Source organism: Xiphias gladius, chromosome 16, assembly GCF_016859285.1.
Source record: "Xiphias gladius isolate SHS-SW01 ecotype Sanya breed wild chromosome 16, ASM1685928v1, whole genome shotgun sequence".
Classification (NCBI taxonomy): domain Eukaryota; kingdom Metazoa; phylum Chordata; class Actinopteri; order Istiophoriformes; family Xiphiidae; genus Xiphias; species Xiphias gladius.
In genome coordinates this window covers 22251912-22275736 of record NC_053415.1, presented here as the reverse complement: position 1 = coordinate 22275736, position 23825 = coordinate 22251912, and the positions used below count along the sequence as shown (strand labels likewise).

General features: G+C 41.3%; 1 protein-coding gene across 3 annotated transcripts in view; it reads left to right on the top strand.

The window, feature by feature from the left end:
- Positions 1-23825, top strand: part of sema5ba (sema domain, seven thrombospondin repeats (type 1 and type 1-like), transmembrane domain (TM) and short cytoplasmic domain, (semaphorin) 5Ba) — a 168317-nt gene that overhangs the window by 44437 nt on the left and 100055 nt on the right. For all 3 annotated transcript variants that reach the window (XM_040149185.1, XM_040149184.1, XM_040149183.1), the window contains exon 3: positions 23311-23535. In XM_040149185.1, coding sequence (XP_040005119.1) covers positions 23358-23535 — 178 coding nt within the window. In that variant the 5' untranslated portion in view covers positions 23311-23357. The remainder of the gene's footprint in view (positions 1-23310; positions 23536-23825) is intronic.

Sequence of the window (23825 nt, the reverse complement as noted above, 5' to 3'; positions counted from 1 at the left end):
CACACTCGTTGATTAAGACACCCACACTGCGGCCTCCAATTTGCAGCTCAGCTTGATCAAACTGCTAATTTACAGAACTAATGAGAAAATGAACAAAAATTAAGGAATCATTTGGTTGTTGTATTTCATCGAAAAAAAGAAGCTGCAATTGTTTTTCTGCTGCGGGTGATTATATCACTATTACAACACAACACGGCACCTTCAGGCACTCTCCCTTTTAGAATTATAAAGCAGCAATGGAAGTGTAGCACTGGAAGTGTGTTGTGCGCCCGGGTGGTAAACAATGCCACCAGTGATCAGACTTGTTTTCATTTTCATCACCAAAATTCCTGGCATAACGTCTGGGTCACGCATCAAGAAGACTGTAACGAGAAATTGTGTTGTGAGACCACATAGCAATTAAAACAGGATACAAGATGTTTTTTTTCTAATTACATCACAATGGATTTAATTACAGCTGCATGTTTTGCAAAGCAACAGTGTTGCAAATAGCGTCGGGTTTGATCGTCTGTCTTTTATTTGTGACAGGATGTTCCCTCGCTCCCTGGACTGTAACCAGTGTTCGAAAAGACGCTATGAAATGGGACCCAAACACTGGCACCATTTGGGAGATACAGAGGAGTTAACGAAAAGGAACAAATGATCCGCTGCTGCCTTTTTGTCCATCTGAGTTTGATTCTAACATGTAACTGTCTCAAAAGGATTAAAATCATTTACATTTAATGATCTTTTAAATGATAACTTAATGATCAGTGATCTCTCTGTAACAATCTCACAGAGGTTGATGGGTCATTCAGAGCGCTCACACTCGTCCACAAAGTTTGGATGCTCCAAATAAATATGTGCACGAAAGCTTTTTCTAAAAAGTTGGACTTCTGTCAGTTCAAAAAGTATGGTACTCTTCTGACAGCTTATAGTGCTCCTGCAATCTTGAATCCCTCTCCCCAACACATCCTCTTCCTCCTTTGCTTTCAGTCTTTGTGAAAAAACAGTAAGATCTGACAGCTCCAAGCTGAACAGTGTAAAGTTTGTGAAATGGAAATGGCTTTTTGGTTTCTCCTAAAAGTCTGACCACTTTATCTCTTCTGGTGTCTGTCTGTGTCTGTGTGTGTGTGTGTGTGTGTGTATGAGACCTTGTTTAGATGTAGCTAAATGCGTCCAGATTGTGAGATGGATTGCATACGTCTGCAAATCCATCTCCACTGACAACTGGTGGTCAGATCTTGCTGTCCCGATCTATATGCAAATAACCAAAAACGTCACTTTCACAGTGCTTTTGCACAAGTGGCAGAATTTTCCTCCTAGGACAACGCTGGGCACGACCACCTTGTCACAGCAGAGAAGAGTGTTCTGGTTCTCCTGGAGCACCAATAATGTCCTGTATAGCAGAAGAGAAAATGCCAGAATCAGTAATGCTAAAATACACAGACAGTATGCCAGGGAGAATGGAAGCTGTTGTGGCGACTTAATGCCACTTATGTTGGTTTTTCCTTTAATTTGTCACATATCTGTGGGTGGGTTGGTGCACAATCATGCAAAGACGCTGATTACATTATAATAACTCTGTTGAGGGGCAGGTAAAACAACATGATCGCTCACATTTGGCTCTCAAGAAGTTGAGGAAAAAAAATATTTCAGTGACTCAAATCAGCAGGCTGTCGTCTATGATGGCATGTTGCTCAAGATGCAATTTAGCTGTAATTTACCAATGCTAATACATACCACTGTATTTCCTTAGTCAGGGTTGTAAAAAGTTTGTTCTTTTGCAAAGAACACGAATTCAAAATGTCGTCAGCATAATGGAAAAAAAGAACCCATATACCATATTTTGTCAGATCGTGGTTGTTGGACATAAGCGCATAATGCGTTATGCCGTCGTGTTTGTCTCAATTCGTGCTCCATATCTTGTCAGCAACCCATCGTGACAGACATGAAATCAACAAACTATTTACAGCCACCTTTCAAACCCACAGGTGATACATTTTTGATGATCAAAAGATAAGAGTGGACTAAGGTGGTCAGCTGCAGTCAAGCATACTGTGTGTGTTGAGTCTACACTCTTTAGTGTCTCTTCACGTGAAACCCATGAAACCATCCCCCAGCGCAGCTTGGCTGATTAGATTTTGAGAGTCTGCTGACTGCGTTAACAGTTGTATTTTTAGGTGTCTAGCTTGTAATTACATCACAAGATGAATTTTAATGCCATGAGAACAGGAACGAGATGTGTGTCTGTGTCACGGGCCTTGTCAAATGCAGCGGAAAGAGCCAAACTGACAAGCGCACGAGATCCAAAGTGATGTTATAAATATTCTTTCCTTCAGTGATTGTTTCTCACATGCCATTATGATAACCTGTTATTCTGTACCTAGCAAATCATATATCTTAAAATGTAATCGCTGCGAGAACATTTTTACCCCTGAACAGTCAGTCACACAATTTAAACATCAAAAAAGGCGGTCCAAATTAGGGACAAGTTGTTTATATCTTCATACGATTTTCGTTTTTTCAGTACGGAACTGACGTAATCCATAAAAATCTTGACCTGAAGCTGCATGTGTTTTGTGTGTGTGTGTGTGTGTGTGTGTCTGTAAAGACGTGAACGCGTCCTTGACTAAGAAATCAAAACTATGCTCAGCAACAGTGGCATTGAAAGAAATCTTAGAAACTGAAGACAGATGAATGCAAAAAAGACCATTCAAAAAAAACTAACAATATTTAGACAAAGTCCTCTCAGCTGTATGTGTGGACAGCCATAGAAATAAGCCCACAGGGTGAATAAAAGCTGAGTGGAGAAAACCAAAGATGCATAAGTTAGTCACTGGCATTCTTAAACAAAAAAAAAAACAATTATTTTACAGTCACTGTGTTCATATTTATCTTTTCGTTCTGATTGTTCCTGGTTTATTAATGTGTCATTGTTTCTGTTCGGTGTGATCAATTTTTCACGGAAAAATGCTTGTATTGTTGAAGGAGATGGGTTTAAAGTGATTTTCATGTCGATCTCACGTCTGCGTGCATACAATACATTCTGCTGAGAAGACACCATTCACTGCAGTGTATAGTATATCAAACCCTTTTGTGACAAGCACAGCTCAGAAAATGCTTCCGCTAATAGGAAGTGACGAGAAACATAGAGGGAAAAGACAAATGAGCTGTTGACTATGCTCTACACCCCCTCTGAGAGAGTAAAACAATAAATACATAAATAAATGGTTAAAAATCAATGTTTATGCTGCAAATGGTATTTTTAGAATCTGTTTCACCTATACTTTGGATTGACATTTTGATCCCGCATTTTCTTAAAAAACGGAAAATAATGAGCTATGTGAGCTTGTGCAGCGTCCCCTGTCAGTACTGTGGTGAAGCTGCGGGTGTACGTGACTTGCTGAAAATGGGACCGATGCATATCATATACACGGATCGGACCACTTGATGATGAAAAGGTGACGCGGCTTGGATTTTCCCCGAGGCGGTGCTGCCGGTGCCGCGGACCTGTTGCATCCATCGTGCCGGCAGATCAGAGACCCCCGAGTGTATGATGAGACCTGTTAAGAAGCAAAGAGCCGATTTGCTCGGGCTCAGACGTATTTTTCTCTGAAACAGTGCAGGGACCCCAACACACACATGTACTGTACTTCCTCACAGACATCCACACACACTTGGCTGCTGGTGACGGTCTACTGATTGTCACATAGTGCCTTTATCTTATTTTTTTGTTACGAGGACAGTGTGTGTGTAATTTGATGCTTTTGACAGATTGACATTGTTTGCCAGATTGTTATATAACCATCCCCACAACAAAATAATGCTTCTGAAATAATTCCCCATTTTGGAATCACAAAGGCACTCTCCACAGACTGTGTGTTTGCGCGTAGTTGGCGGCTTTTATTAAACTTTTGCAGCCAATCCCCAAGTAGCACAATGGTAGAGCGTGATGAATGCCCACAGATAGAATCCAATAAGATGGATTTGGTGGGAACAGCAGCTCTTGCTCACTCATTCACTCGCCGTCTTTCTTCTCTCTATCTCCCTTTTTGTTTCGTAGTCTCTCTACCTCACTCCATCACACACGCCCTGTCGTTCATCCACCAGCGGGCTACCAAATCGGTCGTTCGCTGGCGGCAGATCAATGCCCTGTAATCATCGGGGGAGGCAAACTGCTGGTCTTAAACGGAATGCCTCCTACCTTGGCGGCCCTTTCTCACCGAGCCTGTGCTCCGGGTTTGAAGTGGAATCACCGGCGCAGTCTGTGATCGACAGTGTTGGACACACATCAGCTGTCTGCTGTTGTCTGCTTTGTGCACAACCATTCAGTGCTCAAAGATTGAAGCCCGCTGTACAAAGCACTGTAAAGGCTCTGCAAAGCACTGCAAAGCACCATGGATGCAGTAAGCCTGAACTTGGTTACTGTACATTCACACAAGACTTGTGTTAGATTCCAGTGATGCTGCCTGGCGTTGAGGATGAACTGTGCTGACATAATGTACATTTCAACATGCACCTAATGTCTTTAAAGTTTAACTGGAAGAATTATGAAAGCATAAATGAATGAATGAAACCTCGGTTGCCCCAAGGGGAATTTGTCTTGCACAATTGGCCTTTACAACATGCATATAAAAGCTTCAGACGCCAGCACTGGGTCTACAAATATTACAAATTAGGCAAACAATAAAGTAGTGATATATAAAACACAGCTGTAATATGATGAAAGCTCTGGTGCCAAGTCAAGTCAAAGTCTGCTAAGTAGGTGGATGCTGCACGAGACGGAGGGTGTGATACTTGTTTTTGTTTTCTTCCTGGACATGATGTATCTCCACCCTGTGGGTAAAACTGCATCATCAGACAGGATAGGGTCCGACGGACTTGTTTGGATCTCATGAGCGAGCTCATAAATAACGGTGCCTGTCATTTCTCTGGTGCAGCACACCTAGTTACCTTTGCCACCAAATCTGACAACACCCGCTCACTGCACCTATGTATCGTGTTTTCTGGACAAGCGACCCCATGTGGGTCTGCAAATGACTGTCCTCGTTTGGAGCTGGACGTAGTGTGACATTGTTATACCGCCACACGTCGCAGGGAGGAGGTTGGGCTGGATGGTTAGGCGTACAAAGTGTGTGCCATAGTTCGCACTCTGAAGATGGTCTTTCTCTGAAATGAAACAAGTAGCCTACCTACAGCTGACTAAATGTAACACTAGGACTGACGTATCATAAAATGCTGGTATTTTTGGGGCACAGACACATGGGTCGTATCTGTAAGGCACTCACGGCCACTTCTGTCAATCCTGTGTCAGTACTTGCCGGTTTGATGCATTCTCCCAACACTTCGGAAAGAAAGTTAATTCACTCTGGATAAAAAAATCCTGCAAAATAACAACCGCATCGACCTGTAGCGTGTCGTGGCTGCATTCTTAGCATTTGTGTTGGCATTGACATTCTAGCATTAATATCATCAGTATTGATGCCCATGTGTTTATAATTTTGAGCATGGTTAGTGGTTTAGCATTTCCACATTCCGAAGAAAGTTTTTTGGAAATCAATTATGATGGTATGAAACCTTGATACTTTTTTGAGAAATGTGTCTGTAGCAGAGTATCAGTTCCTGGTTGTTGTTATTGAATGTCTGGTCAGATTTGCAATCTTGTTCATTTATTCTTTGATCAGACCGTTCCTGATTTAAATCCAACTTTGGCAATTTCACACTATCATATGTAGGCACATTTCTCATACGTATGCTTGTGTTAAAAAAAAAAGCATTCAACATTTGAGGAGTTTGACTTCCTCAGTTAAATTTTAAAAAAGGATTTCAAGAAAAAGATATCTAATTTTTTTTTTTTTAAGGATTGTTTTGGTTTTGGAAGGTGAAATTTCATCAGTGTTGTAGCATAAACAGTACAGGACATGAATTAAAATCAGAATCACGGAGAGGAGGTGTTTTTTGCTTTTGCTCTGCAATGCTGGATCCCTGTTTTGGATTCATGCCTCCTGGTTGCTTGTAGACATCCTGAGTTGCTCCACAGCCCATTAGCATTCCAGAGGGAAATATCAGCCACGGGTTTTGAAGTTTCTCATAGCATTTGCTGTACCAGCTACCCCTTTTTCCCATAGGTAAAGTGAAGTTTTTCTACAATTTGTAAAATGTTGAATAATCCAGGTCCCAACTCCAACAGGGTGGCACTCATATTCAAATTTTAAAGTTTGATGTAAGAAACAAAATAAAAGTTGAGCAACACTGCCAGTGTCTGCTGTTCTGTCTGACTGTGGTTATGCTGTTATTTTCATCAAGTAGTGCTACCAGAGATGTGATCAGTCACATTATCCAGTCATAGGTGCACAGTGTCCATACAGATTGATTTGTTTCACGGAGAAAATCCAAATCTATCCCCGAATTTAACAATTTATTTGTCAATTATTATTATTATTATTATTATCATTCTGTTTTCCATTCAGCACCCTTTACCACAACACTCTCTCACAGAGGGGAAAGGCTCACACAGAAACACGTTGTGTCTGAATGACCAGAGCCCTGAGCTTGGTGCCAGTCTCCCAGGCGTGTCACTCATATAACATAGACACAGCGCAGACACAAAGAGCTCTTTAAACACTAGCGACAAGCTTGTCATCAGGCTGCCTGTGATTGATCACTCTTTGTCACTGATCAGTATTGGTTTAGGTAAACTTTCATTCCTGATAAAATATTTCTTTTTACTACTGTAGGCAAACTGGAGCTTAATATTGATGCTTAGAAAAATGACATCAAATTTTTATGAATGCAGTTGGGGCTTCGTAGTGGTTAAAGCTAGTTTTTTTTTTTTTTTTCTGCTTTTCCGCCTTTAATTTATTTTTTTCCTGTTAGAATACTAATTCAAACATTTGCTTCATTCTTCATTGAAATTCAGACTCCCGCGAGAGAAGGCTGGCATTTGCGTTGATCAGTCATGCACTCAGATCATGCCTTCTTTCACGTTCCCATGTGTGCCATGGTGTCAATTAAACCTGAGGTCTGTGGTGCTCTAGCAGGCCGACTCTGTCTAATGGGGTTCCATGCGAAGAGACTATCCATAATAGAATTAATAATGAGACACACTTGCCAAAAGGGCTCAGTTATCATCACCATCTCATTTGCAGTGAATTCTTACTTATTTTCAGAAATGAAACATTAGAAGCAAAACTGGACAAAAACCCAAGCCTGGCCATAAAACTCACTTCATGGTGCATTAAATTCCAACGAGTTCCAGTCCTACCCGGCTTCTCGGTGATTAAAGCTGCTTGGATGTGTTCTGGCAAGTAACGGGAAGTGTGGTGTCGTAGAGTTGCAATTCAGATCTATCAGTGGAGAGAGGAAGGGAGCTGACAAGGAGAAAGGTTTCTTTCTGCTCAGCGCCACAGAAATAGAACAGAGAGGAGAGGAACAATACCGCTGTGGAAGAGAGATCTGTACTCTTTCCAGCAACCTGAGGCGAGATGCAAAAATAAAGTCATAAATATAACACATTTTCACAAATAAATGAAAAATGAAAGTAAATGAAAGCTTTTATGAAGTTGCAGCTTTTCTAAACATCCAATGTCAAGTAGAAGGACACTGCCCCCCCCTAATAAACCATAGTAATCATGATGGGAGCAAAGGAGGAAGTCAGGTGACGTAGAATATAGAACGACAAAGTCAGCATCAGGAGGTGGCTGGGGTGGATGGGTGGGTGGACAAAACCCAGGACTTTTACACAGGAGACCGCTGTTAATATCCAGTGTGAAACTGTTAGTCGGTGTCATTTCTTTTAACCCTGACTGTTCCACAACCTTAACTGTGGATGCATTATTATAACCATGATGGTGAAGGTCCAATACGCCTGCTGCCGTAGGTGTGCTATTTCAGGAGATGCTCCTAAGGTTGTATCAGAGGATAGGGACAAATGGCCTGTGGTGGTTCAGGTTGGAGGACTTCTTGGGTGGGAGGGTTTTGAGTAATGTGTTTATATTGCCAGTAGTAGTGACAGTGGTTTGAATAAATGGACAAACTGGGTCATTATCATAAACAGTAATTGTCGCCATGGCTGAACGGACAAAAAAGAGTGTCACCTAAAGAAACTCAACGACTATCAACAGAAAATACAGAGGAAAAACAGTCACGATACTTTGACACAATAGAAATACCACAGGTAAACACCTTCAACCAAAGAAAGAGAACTTGGCACAAAATAACTCACAGTTAAGAAACTCCAAATGAAAACCCAGAAATTTTCATTCAGCCTATGACTTTCAACCACTGGAGGCAGGGGAAGCAGTCACAACGTGTTCAGGCCAACAAGAGTTGTCACCACAACGGGCTCTGGCAGAAAAACACAGAGTCACTTGACAAAATAGTTGATCCCGGCTCAACTTTTGCAACAATACAGCGCAATATCATCTGGCAAGACACTGCGTCGGCCAACAAAATACATGCAAGTGCACATTCCTGTTGCATTACTTTGTAACATGAACGGTGCCGTTAACCTTTTGTTGTAAAATCCTGTGTATTATAAACCATTGTGCAGGGTTTTGGCACGTGAGAAGCCTTCACATTCACAGATCTCTTACTCAAACTGGACTTCCTTGATCTAATTTCATGTCTCACTGGTGCCTGAAGGTACACCCCCCCACCCCCAACAGCCTCTCGTGTAGGGCTGATTTCCGTCCAAATACCAGCTTAGCCTCTGTCAAAGGAACAATATAGGTCTTGCAGTACTGTAAACTCCAGAGCTCTACCCAAAACATCCCAATGTCACCTAGGTTTGAGTTATGACCGTGTGCAACGGCAGTAACTTGAAGAAATAGCTATTGCAGTTTTGTTATGTTATCAACTGATTCTGTTCCCAAAATATACTGTTAGGTCTGCTGTTTCTTTGCCTTTTTCTGGAAAAAAAAAGTGTTTTTCTATTCTGTAGACCAAAAACAATTGGTGAAAAAAAAATTGTGATGTTATCTTGTAGTCCAAGCCCCAAAGTGCAATGTGGGTTTGAATGCATTTCTTCGAATATGTGAAGAGGCACTAGCTGAAATACGGGGCTGAGTTGCTCTTTGAACTAGAATATACATTTCCCCAATCTCTCTGTACTGGATGGTGCATTTCAGAGATTAAACTGATATTAGTTGTTTCATACAGTATGTGGTAAGACAGCAAATGTAGATAGAAGTAAGTAGATATCAATGTCCAAAATCAGATGTAGATATTAGACAAGAAACTGGATCATGTTAAAAAGGTTCTTCTGTGTTCTTGGCTGCTGGTATCCACGTATTTCAAAGATATTGTGATGTTTTCAAAACTAACATCAGGATTTTAGAAATTTCGCTGACATTATAGCTGTGAGTAGGTGAACAAAACTGTTGTGGATCCTCCGGAGGACTGGTAAAAGAAGTGACACACACCCTCAGGGTATGTGTGTGTGTGTGTGTGTGTCTGTGTGTATGTATCGGTATCAGCATTGTAGGTGTGTATTATTGTGGGTGTTTGCGATATGGTGCCCCTTAATGCACTCCCACCCACCGTCCAGGGTGAGTGATCAGGGCAGCCTGTGGAATTGAATCCAGCCAGGTCTGCCCAAACAACAAGCTCTGCAGCAGCCAGAGGGCTCTTTTCATTGCCCCCCTGTCTGTCCCCGAGTATGACTCCTGCTGATGGGATCATAGCTGTGGATCACTACTGCTAATAACACTCCACACCCCGCCTCTCTCTAATTGGCAAGGGGTATTGCCTGCTTCACGCTCACAAATACAGTTCTCCATCGCCATATCGGCACAGGTGGATACCTATCAACTGTGATGATACAGCGTGAAAGAATTGCTTCTTGATCCTTTTTTCCATCTTTTTCGAGATTTTTCTTTTTTGTCGTATTGAAATGTTTAGTCAGTTAATCATTTAAATCAAAATGGCAAGAAAAATGTCAAACATTCTCTAGTTCTTTCTTCTGAGATGTGATTATTTGGTGCTTTTCCCCGGTATGTCAAATTGCACCTAGAATACATTTGAGCTTTAGACTAAAACAAGCAAACAGTAGATCAGTTGATGATGAAAATAATCACCAGTTGCATCACCAGTTGCATCTTTGATATTTGTTCAAATATGAGTTGAGAGCGATCAGAAAGGTGGGGATCAATGATAAAAGGGTCTCCACCTGAAAACTTGAGATGCCTGGTTTACATATGACTTGCGAGCTGGACCAATAAGGATGATTCTTAAATCTAATGATCTAATGAGGAAATAAATCACTACATCAGCCTCTTTAACCACATATGTTTCGTTTTACGGCAAAACGGGTCCCAGCACTCTCATCAACTTTGTTTCCAGCAGTCGTTTTCAGGAAACAAGCTCCGATAAACTCACTGTGCCCTACCTGCCCAGCAGCAAGCAGCACACAGACGAAGACAGAGACGAGCTGGTGGAGAAAGAGCCAGATATTTTTCTCAGGATTTGATGGAAACCAAAACAGAGCTAAGAGGGAAGCGAATAACATTCAACAGGTTTGCAGAAACGACTCAACCTGATTGATAATGTTGCTCTGTGTCTGCTGGATGTGCAAACTCTTTGATAGCCATATAAAACAGTACCATGTCATGTCCACATGTCAGTCCACTTCTTCTGTACGTCCTTTTTCCCCACATGGACTAAAACCAGCTTCAAAGTCATTGTTTATCATGATTTTGCATAATTATGATGTTACTAAAGTATCATATGTCTAAATAAATGATAAACAAGTCAAATCTGAATGAAATCTGTTACAGCATTAGCTCAAAAATAATTGATTTTGATGAATTAAAACATAATTTAGATAAAGACTATGCGAACATTTTACTCACTCTCAGTAACAATTTTTCTTTAAGCATATATTACTATTACTATATATATTTATATATATATTCTTTATACATGGATATCAAGATAAGGCTGAAATAATTATTATTACAGCCATGCAAACAGTAAAACTATTAAGACGCACAAACACAATTCGGCAGCTGCACCTTCATAATTAGCTGAAGAGCCGTTTTGTGCGGTTCTGTACTTGTGTGTGCGTTGCATACTGTACACACTGCAGCCACACATCATGTATCTGTAGCTTTGCTCGTCATATCAGGTGGTATGTTTTGATCTGGGTTCTCTTTGAAGTCAGATGTAATAAATTTGCTCATCAATTACACTGTCTGGCTCAGCCTTCTGTGTGCGTTTTGTTTGGTGTCCGCTTCAGTTAATTAGAACAGAACATGTCGTGTCGTCCTTGAGATAGCAGTTAATAAGTGCGAGTTGTCTGAATCGCTGCCTCGTAATGCCTGCTTTCCTCTGCCAAAAGAAAAAAGCATGCAGAACGGAAGGGTAATTCGGTTTTTGTTACAAATAATGCACAGGCAGTGATTCCTGCACTCTGTGGGTCATCTGTGCATCGAGAGGGCGGCCTCACCGAGAGGTCCCACATGGTACAAATGAATCAGTCCAGTGTTTTCCTAGACCTCACACAAACGCAGGCTTGTTTATGTTGTGCTGATGTGTGAGTCGGTTTGGGATTCTTCGGATTGTTTGAGACTTTACAACGCCTCGATGTTTGAAGTGAAGAGATAGTCTTATGCAACTATCTGATGTTATCAGCTGTTATCAGGCCAGACGCCATTTCCCTGCTGTGTCTGTAACTCATCACAGAGACCTGTTTTAAAGGATTTAGCAGCTCCAACACCCCACGGTGAAAGGCCTGAAAGCACGCAAGGTCCTGGAGTAGGGCCCGGAGACCGCCGGGGTCTTTTGAATGAGCAAATTGAACTTAGGCGTAATTGCTAGAGAGGCATTGATGCGGAATTTCTGGACCAGTAACAATAACTGATATTTGTCTGTCTGTGGTAGTTTATATCAACATGATAACAGATAACATTAAACTTGAAAATTAAAAAATGTGAAGATTACAAAAAAGGGAAAGTTTTCTCTTCCTCTTTAATAGGCAGCAAAGCAATGAACTTGAAGTCGTCTATCTGCAGGTAACATGATTGTACTGATGATACAGTGGTCATTCACAGTCCCAAAATAACCGCATTCCATAGGTTTTTACCTTCAATAACTACATTATCACACTATTGAGCATAATTATATTGGCTACAGATATAACATGCATCTGTATACAAAAATTTGAATTGCTGGACCTTGTGGCAAATATGGAACTGGCCTCTGTCGCTTGTAGGGCTGCAATTAATCATTGTTTTCTTTATCAATGAATTGTTTTTTTTCTATAGTGTCATACTATAAGGACATTAACCTACTGCAAGGTATCGGCTTTCGATGGCTTGTTTGCTCTAAAGAAGAATTTTTAAAAAAAACCCCAAATGAATGTAGTTAATATGTAATAAATTCTCACTTATTGAGGAGACTGGGACCTGCAAATGTTTGGCTTTTATATTTGATAAATGACTCAAAATGAAAAACCAGGGGTCAAAACTGTTGATTAATTGCGAATCAACTTATTGATCAATCAGCGAATTATTTCAGCACTAGAGACTTAATGCGTATCTATTACTAATCTGAAAAATACCGGCAGGCTCTTCTCACTTTTTTCTATTGCTCACCTTTGCAGCCTGCCCTGTATGTACCTAATCAGTTCTTATTTTTGAGCAAGCCCAGGAGCCTGGATAAAAGCTCGCACTGCGATGATGAATGATGATGAATTTAGTGTAGCAGAAACATTTATCGTCTTCTTTCCTGTCCTGTAAATCATCTCGTGACCCCTGGTTCCAGCTTCCCAAATATGAGAATATGCCACTTTTGCTGTTTTATATCATTGATAATCTTTGAGTTTCTGTCTCTGGGTTTTGGACTGTTAAATGGACAAAATAGGGAATTTGAAGTCATCGACTTGGGGTCTTGGAAGCATTTTTAAAACTTATTTCATAATATCTATGATGAAAGTTTGAGAGAAATGTCTTTTAGGACAATAGATATAATTTATATTGAATTCTGCCCATTAAACATAAGTTGAAAAAAAATCCCTCTTTATTAATAGAAAAACAATTGACAGACGAGTCAGTAATGAAAAAAAAAAAACATGTCATAGCTGCAACCATATGTTCAGCATCTCAAAATCAGGACCACATCTCTTGTACACCGAACTGCTTCCCTTACCAAATAGAATGAAAAAAATCACTTCAGACTGACTCACTTTTTTATCTAACAAATTGCTTTTCTATATTCCACACTCACAACAGTTAAGTACAACAGTGTTGATGCTTCACCTTTGGCATTTACATGGTGTTTTGAAACCGTTGTGGGATTGGTTTGCCTGTGAGGCCTGTTGCAACCTGTTCTCAATGATGCACCTGAGCTCAGCCTGTACAGTTACTGTCTAATGTGAAGCCGGTGGCCAAAATTGAGCAGTCTCTTACTCTCTGAGCTTCACTGATCGAGTTGGGTGAATTCAAATCGATACAGGCTCGGGGGGCTCCCAGTTCACGCAGTGACACGGTATCAGGTGGACACAGAGAGAAACGCAGTCGATAATATCGCATTATGGTTTCTCTGTGTGAATGAAGGTGTGGGACCACGGTCGACAGTGCCAAGTCAAATCATAATAGAGTTTCTGCGGGCCAGGCAGAGTGTGTTATTACAGACTGGGGATGTGGAAAGGTATAAAATGGCTGCCTGTGTGTTTGAAGTGGGAGGCTGGTCAGGTTTAGGTCTGTGTGTGTGTGTGTGTGTGTGTGTGTGTGTGTGTGTGTGCGCGCGCGCGCGGGCGTGTATGGCTCAGGACCTCCCAGTGTATCTCATGGATCACACATGTAATTGTACACATGTGACAGCATAGGTGTGTGTGCGTAAGACAAGGAAGAAAGAGGGATACAGGACCGTGCCCGCCCTCAGCGGTGTCTGTCAATCTAACCAAGTACTGTAATAATACTACAGTCCAATTTGCCATTTGCTGACCACTAATAGCCGTGTCTCTGGCCTCGGCCCACTAGCCTTCAGTCAGTCTCACCCCCCAATCAGTCCTGGTCAAATCATACTTGTCTCCTGATTGTTACTGTTACTACAAGTGGCATATAATCGAGATCCACTTTTAGAACCGGCCAACATCTGTTTGATCATCTATTCAGTGAGGTTCAGCTGAAGTTACACAGAAACCTGGTGATTTAAAGTCTTAAAAATGAAAAACGAGGGCAGGGCTGTACTCAGCTCTGCTTTGATGAGACCGGACATTGCTGCCGTATTTCTATGGAAATAAACAGTCGTTTGTCAGAGCTTCACAGTTTTGTCTCAACAGACCAATGCTTATTTTTGGAATGTGTTGAAATTTATCAAGTTGCTGCAGCTACGCACGGTCTTGAATTCTTGAATACTGCATAACTATGTGCTGTGACTGGGGCTGTTACATTTTCAGACTTTATGTGACATAAAAGCACGTCCCTGTTTGTGCAGAAGAAAAACTGCACAGATTGTGAAATCAGGAAAAATCATTGTCAAGCTGATTTCACTGGTACTCCATCAGACATTTGATTGATTTGACTTGATTAATGACTGACTGATTCATTTCTCGATTTCAGTAGTTTTTGAGGACACCTCTACACTAAAACACTGCTGTCAGCCTGCCGCTGACACTCAGGCTGCTTCCCTCTAACTGATCAGTAACCTCTGATTTCAGTTCCGACTGCCCGAGTAACTTAATACCTATTAGCCTCATTTGAGAGAAAGAACTACGTGATTTAAGGACATGAAATAGTAAGTGTCACAATTGTCTACCCCTGATCCCTACCAGGCTTTGTAGAGTGAAACCTATGTGTTGACACAACATCCTCAAGTCTGCTTACTCACTCGCTCTTGAGCTTTCAACCTCGTCTTATAGACTTCATCAGCTGTTTTCTCAGTTGTCATGGATCTGTAAAATGTAACACTGGCCTTGTCCGAAATCACGGCTTATTTACTATAAAGTGCCCTTTACGTACTTCCTCCCATTATCTGTGAACGTCTGCATTCTGTGTGTAAAATGTATCCACTATATAGTTCTCTCAAATATTATCGCAATGCAATGAAAAAGTATTGTCAACAAAATGTAAACTAACTCCTGCCAATATTTCCACAATGCAATGAGTAGCATTTTATAGAAAGATGACAACTGCAAAATTACACTTTATCAAATTACACACCCCTATCAGTGATAAAGTAAACTACTGGGTGTAATATCATATGGAGGGTAGCGAGTGAGGGAACGAGGGAGTGATAAGTCATAATGTCTACAACTCCGCGACAAAGGAGGAAACTTGATCTGCTGTGATATTCAAAAACAATGGAACAAGCAAATAAGTGGATCTTCGGGGGAGATTGTTTTGTCAGCTGCTGTTTTTGAATGAAAGACAGTAGATATTTTTGGCTTTTATTATGTGATTCAGCCGCGGATGTCTGCACATAAGTTATCGGAAAATAATTTCTTAAAGGAGAAAAGAAAAAAAGACAGGGAAAAAAAATTTCCGTAGGAAGAACAAAAATAATGCACAAGAAAGGCATATAGTCAGTCAGGTATTATACAGGATCTGTTTATCCCTCCCACGATCTCGTAGCTTTCACACAGACACAGGCATTCTCAGCCAGGTTCCTGTTTTGTTTTCTCCTCTCACATCACATCTCAGTTGAAAGTCTCAGAGCTATATGAGTATATCAGATGCTACCTTCCCCTTGGGCACCGTAATGCCTTGATTCCACCACAGCCGCTGATTTGATATCGGACATAATCCAGACAGTACCCTCCATCCTTGCCACCTCATCAGCCCTGTCACTCAACGTTGCCCCCGATCACACACACACACACACACACTCACACTCACACACTTACACCTCACTCATCTGACTCAGAAACAAGAGATGCGTGCCGTGACCCCGCCATCACCCTTTCTTACCAAGAAGATAAGAGAAAAAATATCTTTCATCTCACCCTGTAACCATCTTCGTTGCGCATTCCAGTGTCCTTCCCCCAAGTGTGTTGTCCGCATGTTCCCTTGAGACTCTCATGAGGCCCCCGTTGCCCCTGCCCACCCCCGATTGCAGTGCAGACATTAAAGAGATTGGTGGGGTTGAGCTATTGAGTTGAATTAGACATGGTCAATGTAGACTTGGCTGTACCAAACCCCCCGAGGGCAACAGTGGGAGAGGTTGAATAGGATGGGAATATGGTGGCAATATGCAACCGTAGTGTGTTGTCAGCATTTGTCACGATGTTGTAAAGCTGGTTTGATTTGTTGGTTTGATTAAACAGAGACACATGTAAACAGGTATGTGCTGCAAAAGGTTTTTTTTTTTTATGCACTTCTTCAAGTGAGCAGAAACAACGACATAAAATGACAAGTGTGAAATTAGCTCTGCTGCATTTTGTTCTGTTATAAACCTGCCGGATTTACACCCAGAATTGGAGGCACTGATCTTGTATTTAGTTTTTCGAGGAAACAGGTGTTATTTCCGTCTGCTGTAATTCATTTTTGTGCGTGAGAGAGAATTCCTGTGAGCTTTTGGATGAGGAAATATTGGTATTCCTGTGCCATAAATGCTAATGATGAGCGTTGGGAGGATCGCAGCAGGCTCTGTGGGAACAACATATTTTTCATTCACTTAAAGCTCTGTAGGGGCTTAACTTGAAATCCTCCTAAAAGATGCTTAACAATGATGTCTAATCACTTCTAACGAATCAAAGAAAAAGGGAAAAAACTCCCACTCTGGGAGCTTCTCTGCTGAAATTACCAATCAAATGTGTTGTCTGTTATCTGTGATGACAAATTTTTCTAAAAGCAATAAACACAGATTTTTTTTACTGTTCTGGTCATAGAGACTCCCTTCCTCAAGTAGGCAATATTCTTACACAGGTGGCAACAGACTCCCAGTGGGCCAGAAGCAATTTAATCACTGTCGTAATAGATTTGGATGAGATTGTGCTGAGGGACTTAGCATTGACTTAATTAGAGGTACTCCCCCATGCAGGCTAGGTCGAAATGAAGAGGCAAACGGACACCAAAGGTGCCGTGGACTCTGGAAACTCCTGGTCCATAACTCGAGCGATGGAAGAATGAACTGAGGGGGCAGAGTGCAAAGCAAATAAGGAGTGATAAATGGAGGAGAGGGTTAAAAATGAGATACGGGGAGCTTTTAACGACTGGTACGAGAAGGATCGGCACATCTGCCGAGAGGCCCTTCTGCTTGGAGGAATGTGACGTGGTCTGACAATTGCAGGGACGTATTTTGGAAAGCAAGAGTTATGCCCCCCCCGTTCGACCTTTTTCCCTGGATCTTTTCTTTAGTTCAAGGTGAATGACATGTGGAGCCAAGGCACCTTAGAGATGACAAGTGAGTCGGTTTACTCGCTGAAACCTAATATATACACTGATCAGCCAATCATTGAAACCAGTTACTGGTTTTCAAACCACTTACTGGTTTCAATTGTTTTGGCCAATTGACGTATATACTACTATCACTTCATTTTAACACATTTTGCTCACATTTTCCTACTTCAAGCTTCTCATTGTCCCAAGCACTTCACTTCCTCACACTGTGTTACGGCAGCGGGAAGTGCGCCCATCCGGCTCCCTCCCGGGAGACTGTTGAGGTCTGTGCCGAAACACACTCAACCTGGTTCCTGCAGCTTGACTACCCAACTTGCTGCTCTGTTGCCATAGATACATGCTGGCATTGGCAGGGACATACTAGAGCCTGTGCTAAGGAAAGGTTGAGATTCACCGACTGCCATCTGGATAAAGAGTAGAAATGATTTTTTAAAGAGGAGAGCTTATCTTGTTTATCTAAGTTGAGCTTTCCAAAATTATCTTTGCACCAAGGCACTGTAGTCTTTCTTATTATAAGCCACTGGGAGCGAAAAACTGAGATGTTGTACTGCTTTGGGTTGTTTACAACAAGCTGCACCATGCTGAAGCATCCCAGTGAGATAATAATGCAGTACACCTTGACAGGAAATACACAGCCTCTAGCTTTTGAACATTTAGGTCAAATTGTGTGCCTACCGTAAAAGTACAAAGCCAGAGGTGAGAGAGTACATTTACTCAAATGTTGTCTTTCATTACAGTTTTAAGGAGGTGCTACTTTATGCAATGTTCCTCTGTCTCCAAATGAAAGCAAAGATAGCAGCCCGAGGGAACAACGTTGCAAACTGGAATATTATTTCATTCAGATGGTTAGAAGAGTAATGTGGGTTTATTCCAAGTCTGTGGCTCTTGTGCAGCAAGCTGCGACCCCCTCATCACACACCCCTCTCTGTATGTAGAGAGGGGTACAGTACAGAGACTGGAAATTTTTCACAGTTCACTGACTGCAGGACTTTTACTTGGAGGATTTTTGCATTGTGATGTTCTTCCTCCTCTGCAAACACGGTTTTCACAGCAGTAGGGTAGTAAATCTCTCTCCTCACTGGTCACTGGTTATTGACTAAGAGACGTGCCTGGACATCCATTAGTCCAATCTACACGAGTACCCTGTAAGTCCTCAGCATATAGTGCACCTTTAATGTATCTGGCAGGATGTCTGTGCAAACAGTTGCTCAGTGAGTCTCTTTAAAGGCTGTGTGTATGCACATGTGTGTGCCTCGATTTATTGGGAGAGCTTCCTCAAAGGTATAGATCCTCCTGATTCCTTGCTGACAAACTGTTGCTAATCCTAAACACAGCAGGACGGGAAATTGGATGGACTCTATCAGGCCTCTTTGGAGTGGCCTTAAAGAGCCTTGCTTGGTAAACAGTACACACACACACTTGCATACAAATGCACACACACACACACACACGCTCAGGAGTGGATGTTGGCACACAGCATGCATTAGTTCTGCCCACTCGCTGTGACCCAATAAGGAATGTGACCAGCTGTCCATGGCTGGATTTTGCCAGTTTTCAGAGCTGAGGTGTGTGGTGTGTGTGCGTGTGTGTGTGTGTGTGAGTTTGTGTGTGTGTGTAAGTTTGTGTGTGTGCTCATCTCTGTTTCCTTTAGTGTATGACATGACATTTCTTCAGAAATTTTAGACATCCACGCACTAACCTCATCCTGCTGATGACAGTATGGTTCCCTGTTTGTGTGTCCATGCCGAGATAACTCACCCACCAAAGTCTTACTTTACAGTAGAGTCCCGGTCATCTGTCACGATGTCTCGACCTTCTTGCCAGCGAGTCCAGCTTTTAGTCTAAAGAGAGTCAGAGAATCAGCCTTTGCCTTTTGCCTTTTGAATTACTGCTCCTGCAGATAATAGAAATAAAAGAATAAGGGTTTTCTAGTTGGTAAACCTCATGCCCTTTAAACTTAATGTTCATGATTTGATGTCACCCAGGAACCTTTATCGTGTATCATCCCACACTGTCTCTCTCCCCATGTTTCATATCACTTTCTGCTGTCAGGAGTTGAAAATGTCAGAAAAATAAAAATGAATGTAGAGTCTGCTGAGGGAATGATTTTCTATACCATTTATACTGAGGAAGCTCTCTCTTTAATATCTCTGGTTTTATTATACTGCTAGTCAAACCCCAGTCTCCTGGGTGAAAGTTCTGTGCTTGAGCCATTCATCCACCACAACCTCTTCTGTATATGGACTTTGTCTCTCTTTATACTACCTCACCTGACCTCCTAAAGCCTTTCTGCTTGAAAGTAGTTTTTATTAAGTGGCTGATGGCGGCACACATTTAGAAAGCCACCTGGCGTGGGCCGCTGATTGAATGCTGCGTTGCAACAATCTACACTATCCTGCACACCATACGGGTAGCCGAATATCTGCCGTGTGAAAATAATGCACCCAGGGGAAAGTAAACACTAAAACTAACTGGTCGAGCCAAAAAACGGAATATGAGGAATAAGGAAAGTAACAGTTTAGAAGATAAATACGGGCACCGGTCTATGCAAAGCCTCAGAAGTAACCAGAAAAGTCTTTACTGTAAATCAGCTATGAAACAGACAACCAATACGGATATGCTAAATTTGGCAACATATTGGCCTACTTGCTACAATATTCTGAACAACAGAAGTTGCTCTGCTTCACTTTGGTTGAAGCAGGTATCAGTGCTATTTAATTAGAAAAAAATATGACTTAAGAGCTTTTTGGCATGTTACTCAAAATTAAGACGAGATTAAAAAATTAATCATGAAGCCAAAACGAAGGTTGAATATTACTAAAAACATACACACTGAAAATTCTGACAAAACATTTTTGTTTTGATGCCCAGCCCTAAACATCTAATCAGCTCATCAGTTATGTAGATTCAATGTTATTCACTCGACTTTGCTTGAATGCAATGACTAAAAAAAAATGAAAAAATTAAAAAATGAAATGGCAAAATACCTTGTTTTTAATTGTCCTCCTTAATCCCCCTTAAAAAAATACACCATTGAAACCATAAAAGTTTTGTTATTTGAAACTGCTATAAAACAACTGATGCTGCTGTTTTTCTTGGGACGAAAGTCTCAGAGTTTCAGATACTGTGTGTGTGTGTCATCAGAAATGCTGTGCCTTTCATGATTCACATGTTTATTATATAAAAGGAAAACTAAAATGAACCAAAGGTTGAACCTTGAGGGACACCACATATAATAAAGTGAAAAAGACATTTTTCCATCATTCAAGTATAAAGTGAGGTAGTCTAATGTGGAATCCAGATGGTTCCCACTAGCTGTCTCTATAGCCTAATGAGGATACTATGAGGTACAATGTCAAAAGCTGGACTCATGTCAAGACGCGATAACACAGATCATTTACCGTCATCTGCATTCAAATGTAGTTTCAGTTCTGTCCAGCTAATGGAGACCAGACTGAGATCATGTCCACCACCTTCTTTTCTTTTTTGACCTCAATAAGTCAGTGATTTTGATCTTCCAAACACAAAAAAAAACCCCTCTAGTCTCACTTTGTGGTGTAGACAGAGAAAATGTAGCATGATTTGTGAGTATCATGTGATCCCAGTATCACACTGTAATGTGATCTTGCTAAGGTTTTTAGGCACGGAACAGAGCTCAAATGCAGACAAGGCAGTTAGGGCTGAAAGGAAGTTTACTTAGTTGTTGGGCAGGATTATAGCCTGCAAATGGGAGACAAGATCAGTCATTAATTCCAAGGTGAGAGTAACTAGAATGGTTCAAATGCCTTAACAGTAAAGTCTATGTGGAGAATCAGAGACCGCCAATATTTTTCAAAGAACCTTACCAAGCAAATGAGAAACAGCTACGTAGGCAGGTAGGGAGTCAAATGGGTGGTCAGGTTATGTGCAGAAGCAGGAAATTTACCAAAAGCACCCCTTGTGCAGGTGCTTGATCTCTTGATCACCTTAAAACACACACAGCCATTTAGCTATTCAAATACTTGTCGAGCAGGAAGACATTGAGAAGATGCAATGCTGGATGCAGGTCAGCAGTAGCGTTTAGAAGTGCTGAGTCTAGAAAACTGACAGGGTACACATAAAAAGTGGGGAGGGGGAGAGCCAAAGGTAGAAGAGGGAGACAATACAGACGTCACTGTAGCATGATCCATTTTTGTAGTTCTCGACTTGATGACACACTCCAACATTCATGCTTGCTCTGTAAACGGCCTACAACGCTTTCAAAATCAGAGATTTGCCTGCAGGAGTAGCATAAAGCGGCTGGCTCAAGAGGCCTGTAAATGCCCTGCTTTTTCTTCTTCTTTATTGCTGTGACATTTCAGTCTAGATGGCAAAGTGAAAAAGATGTGAAAGTGTGTACATGATTGAAGCTCTATTGACCCATAAACATAATTTTCAAATCCAATAAATCTGTATTAGTGTGGAGATGGCCTGAGGTTGCCTTAAAAAAGGTCTTGTTTAACATGTTATGAATTTGAAATGGGTCCATATTTGGTGAGATCAGAACGATCAATACAGCCAGGAACCTATGTATGATAAGAAGGGAGCATGAAACCTGAAACTGATAGATGTATCACTAAAACTTGACTTGCTGGATGTATTTCATCTTCTCACTTGTATCTGTAGCAGCACACCAACAGCAACACAGCCCTTTATGTTTTTTTTGTTTGTTTTTGTTTGTTTTGTTGGGGTTTTTTTTCAAATGCAGTGCTGTTTTCGGTCTCAGTAACACTAAGCCCTGAAACTTGAGAAGCATCCAGCACGGCTGAGTTAAGTCTAGTGCAGACTACAATGAATACCATCAACTGTTTCATCAACAGCACGTCTCTTGGCAGTAGCTGGGGGCCTGTTGACTCTGCTGTATTGTAATGACAAACATAGGCACTGTGTGCATTTGCCTAATTAGTTACTAGCTGTACTGAGACAGATAATTGATTGCAGGGCAATCTGGTTGATTTGCAACTCAACCAAGCTAATAATTTGTTATTGATTGAAGCATTAGCAAGGAAAACACTATAGAGAGATGTAACCCAGCCAAAGTGCAACAGAAAGTTGATGCGCTCAGTTTTTAATGTACTTTAATGATATTACACCTCGCTAAGCTAACATCGTAAGAGGTGCAGGGTGGGAGATGATGAACTGCTGGTTTCAGCTCAGCACCGTGGACTCATATGTTATCACTGGAGAAGATTACATTTACTCTGAAAGCATGAGGGTCTATGTGTGTTTTGTTCAGCAACATTTGTGTGTGTGTCTCTTTCTGTCTGCTGGCTGGTGCCACTTACGTAATATGTGAATATGGAGGTCAGACAATGACTGGATATTATTCATGTGTTGATATGAATCATATGTGCAATAAAAGCGTTTTTTTGATTGTACAGGAATCCGAACCAATACCTGTGCAAAACATTTTTTCCAGCACATCTCTAAGAGTCACACATTTTAAGTTAACTCATTTCTGCTTCATTGACTTGTGGAAACTTCTGCCTCATTGAACAGTCCACTGTTGCATTCAATTTCCAATTTTAATCAGGCATAAAAACTTCCAAAGTTTATTTGCACATTTTAAATAATTATCTCAAGGTTAGAGGTTAGGTGCTCCTTTCAGACGGCTCATGGCTGATTTTTTTGTGCAGTTTTTCCACTGTCCTTCACACTCTCCATCTCTCTCCTTTTTTACTGTATTTTAGTTTACTCAGCTTTATATCTCGTCTTTCCAGCCACCCACTAGTTACCTAACATCCTTGCTTTCATCCCACGTTTATGTCCTTTTAACCAAAATTTGATATCTTTGCATTACTTTTTCATTCTATTTCTGTTCTTCTATGCTGGATTCAGAGCCGGAAGCCCTCAGGACCTGAAAGTTTGAGAACAAATTATTTTGAAGTGACTCAGATAGAGTTTCTTTTCTTTGAAGCCAGATGTTAAAGTGATGCATTGAGGTGCTTAAGTCATCTCTTCTCTTCTCCAGCTGTATCCTAGAGGCCCATCTTGGCAGTTAGAGGAGAGGTCATCACCATGACAGCGTCCTTGCAGGACTCCACACCCTCGTCTATGGCTGGCCTCTTCCTGCTCCTTCTCCTCCCAACTGTTTTCACACAGAACTCGGCCCCGACGACCCCGATCCCGTCATTGTTTGACCCGCTGACCCAACCAGAGTGCGCAAAGAAAGAACACCCAAAGGTTTCCATCCAAGGTCAGACATCATTTATATCCACTTGTTTTATATAAACACTGATAATCCTATACGTACAACATTTACATTGACTAAAGAAAACTGGCTACTGAGTAAAAGCAGGTTATGGCTACTGTAAAACCCGCATTTTCATATAGCTTGCCATTAATTAGATATCTTTCTTTTCTTCTACACTGTTGAACCATGGTGGGCTTATTTTAAGATTTATATTCATTACCCCTTTTTTACAAGAGGATTTGGACTGAGAGACAAGTGAGAGGACAGGCTTTGTAGTGAGAGAGAGCAGTTTT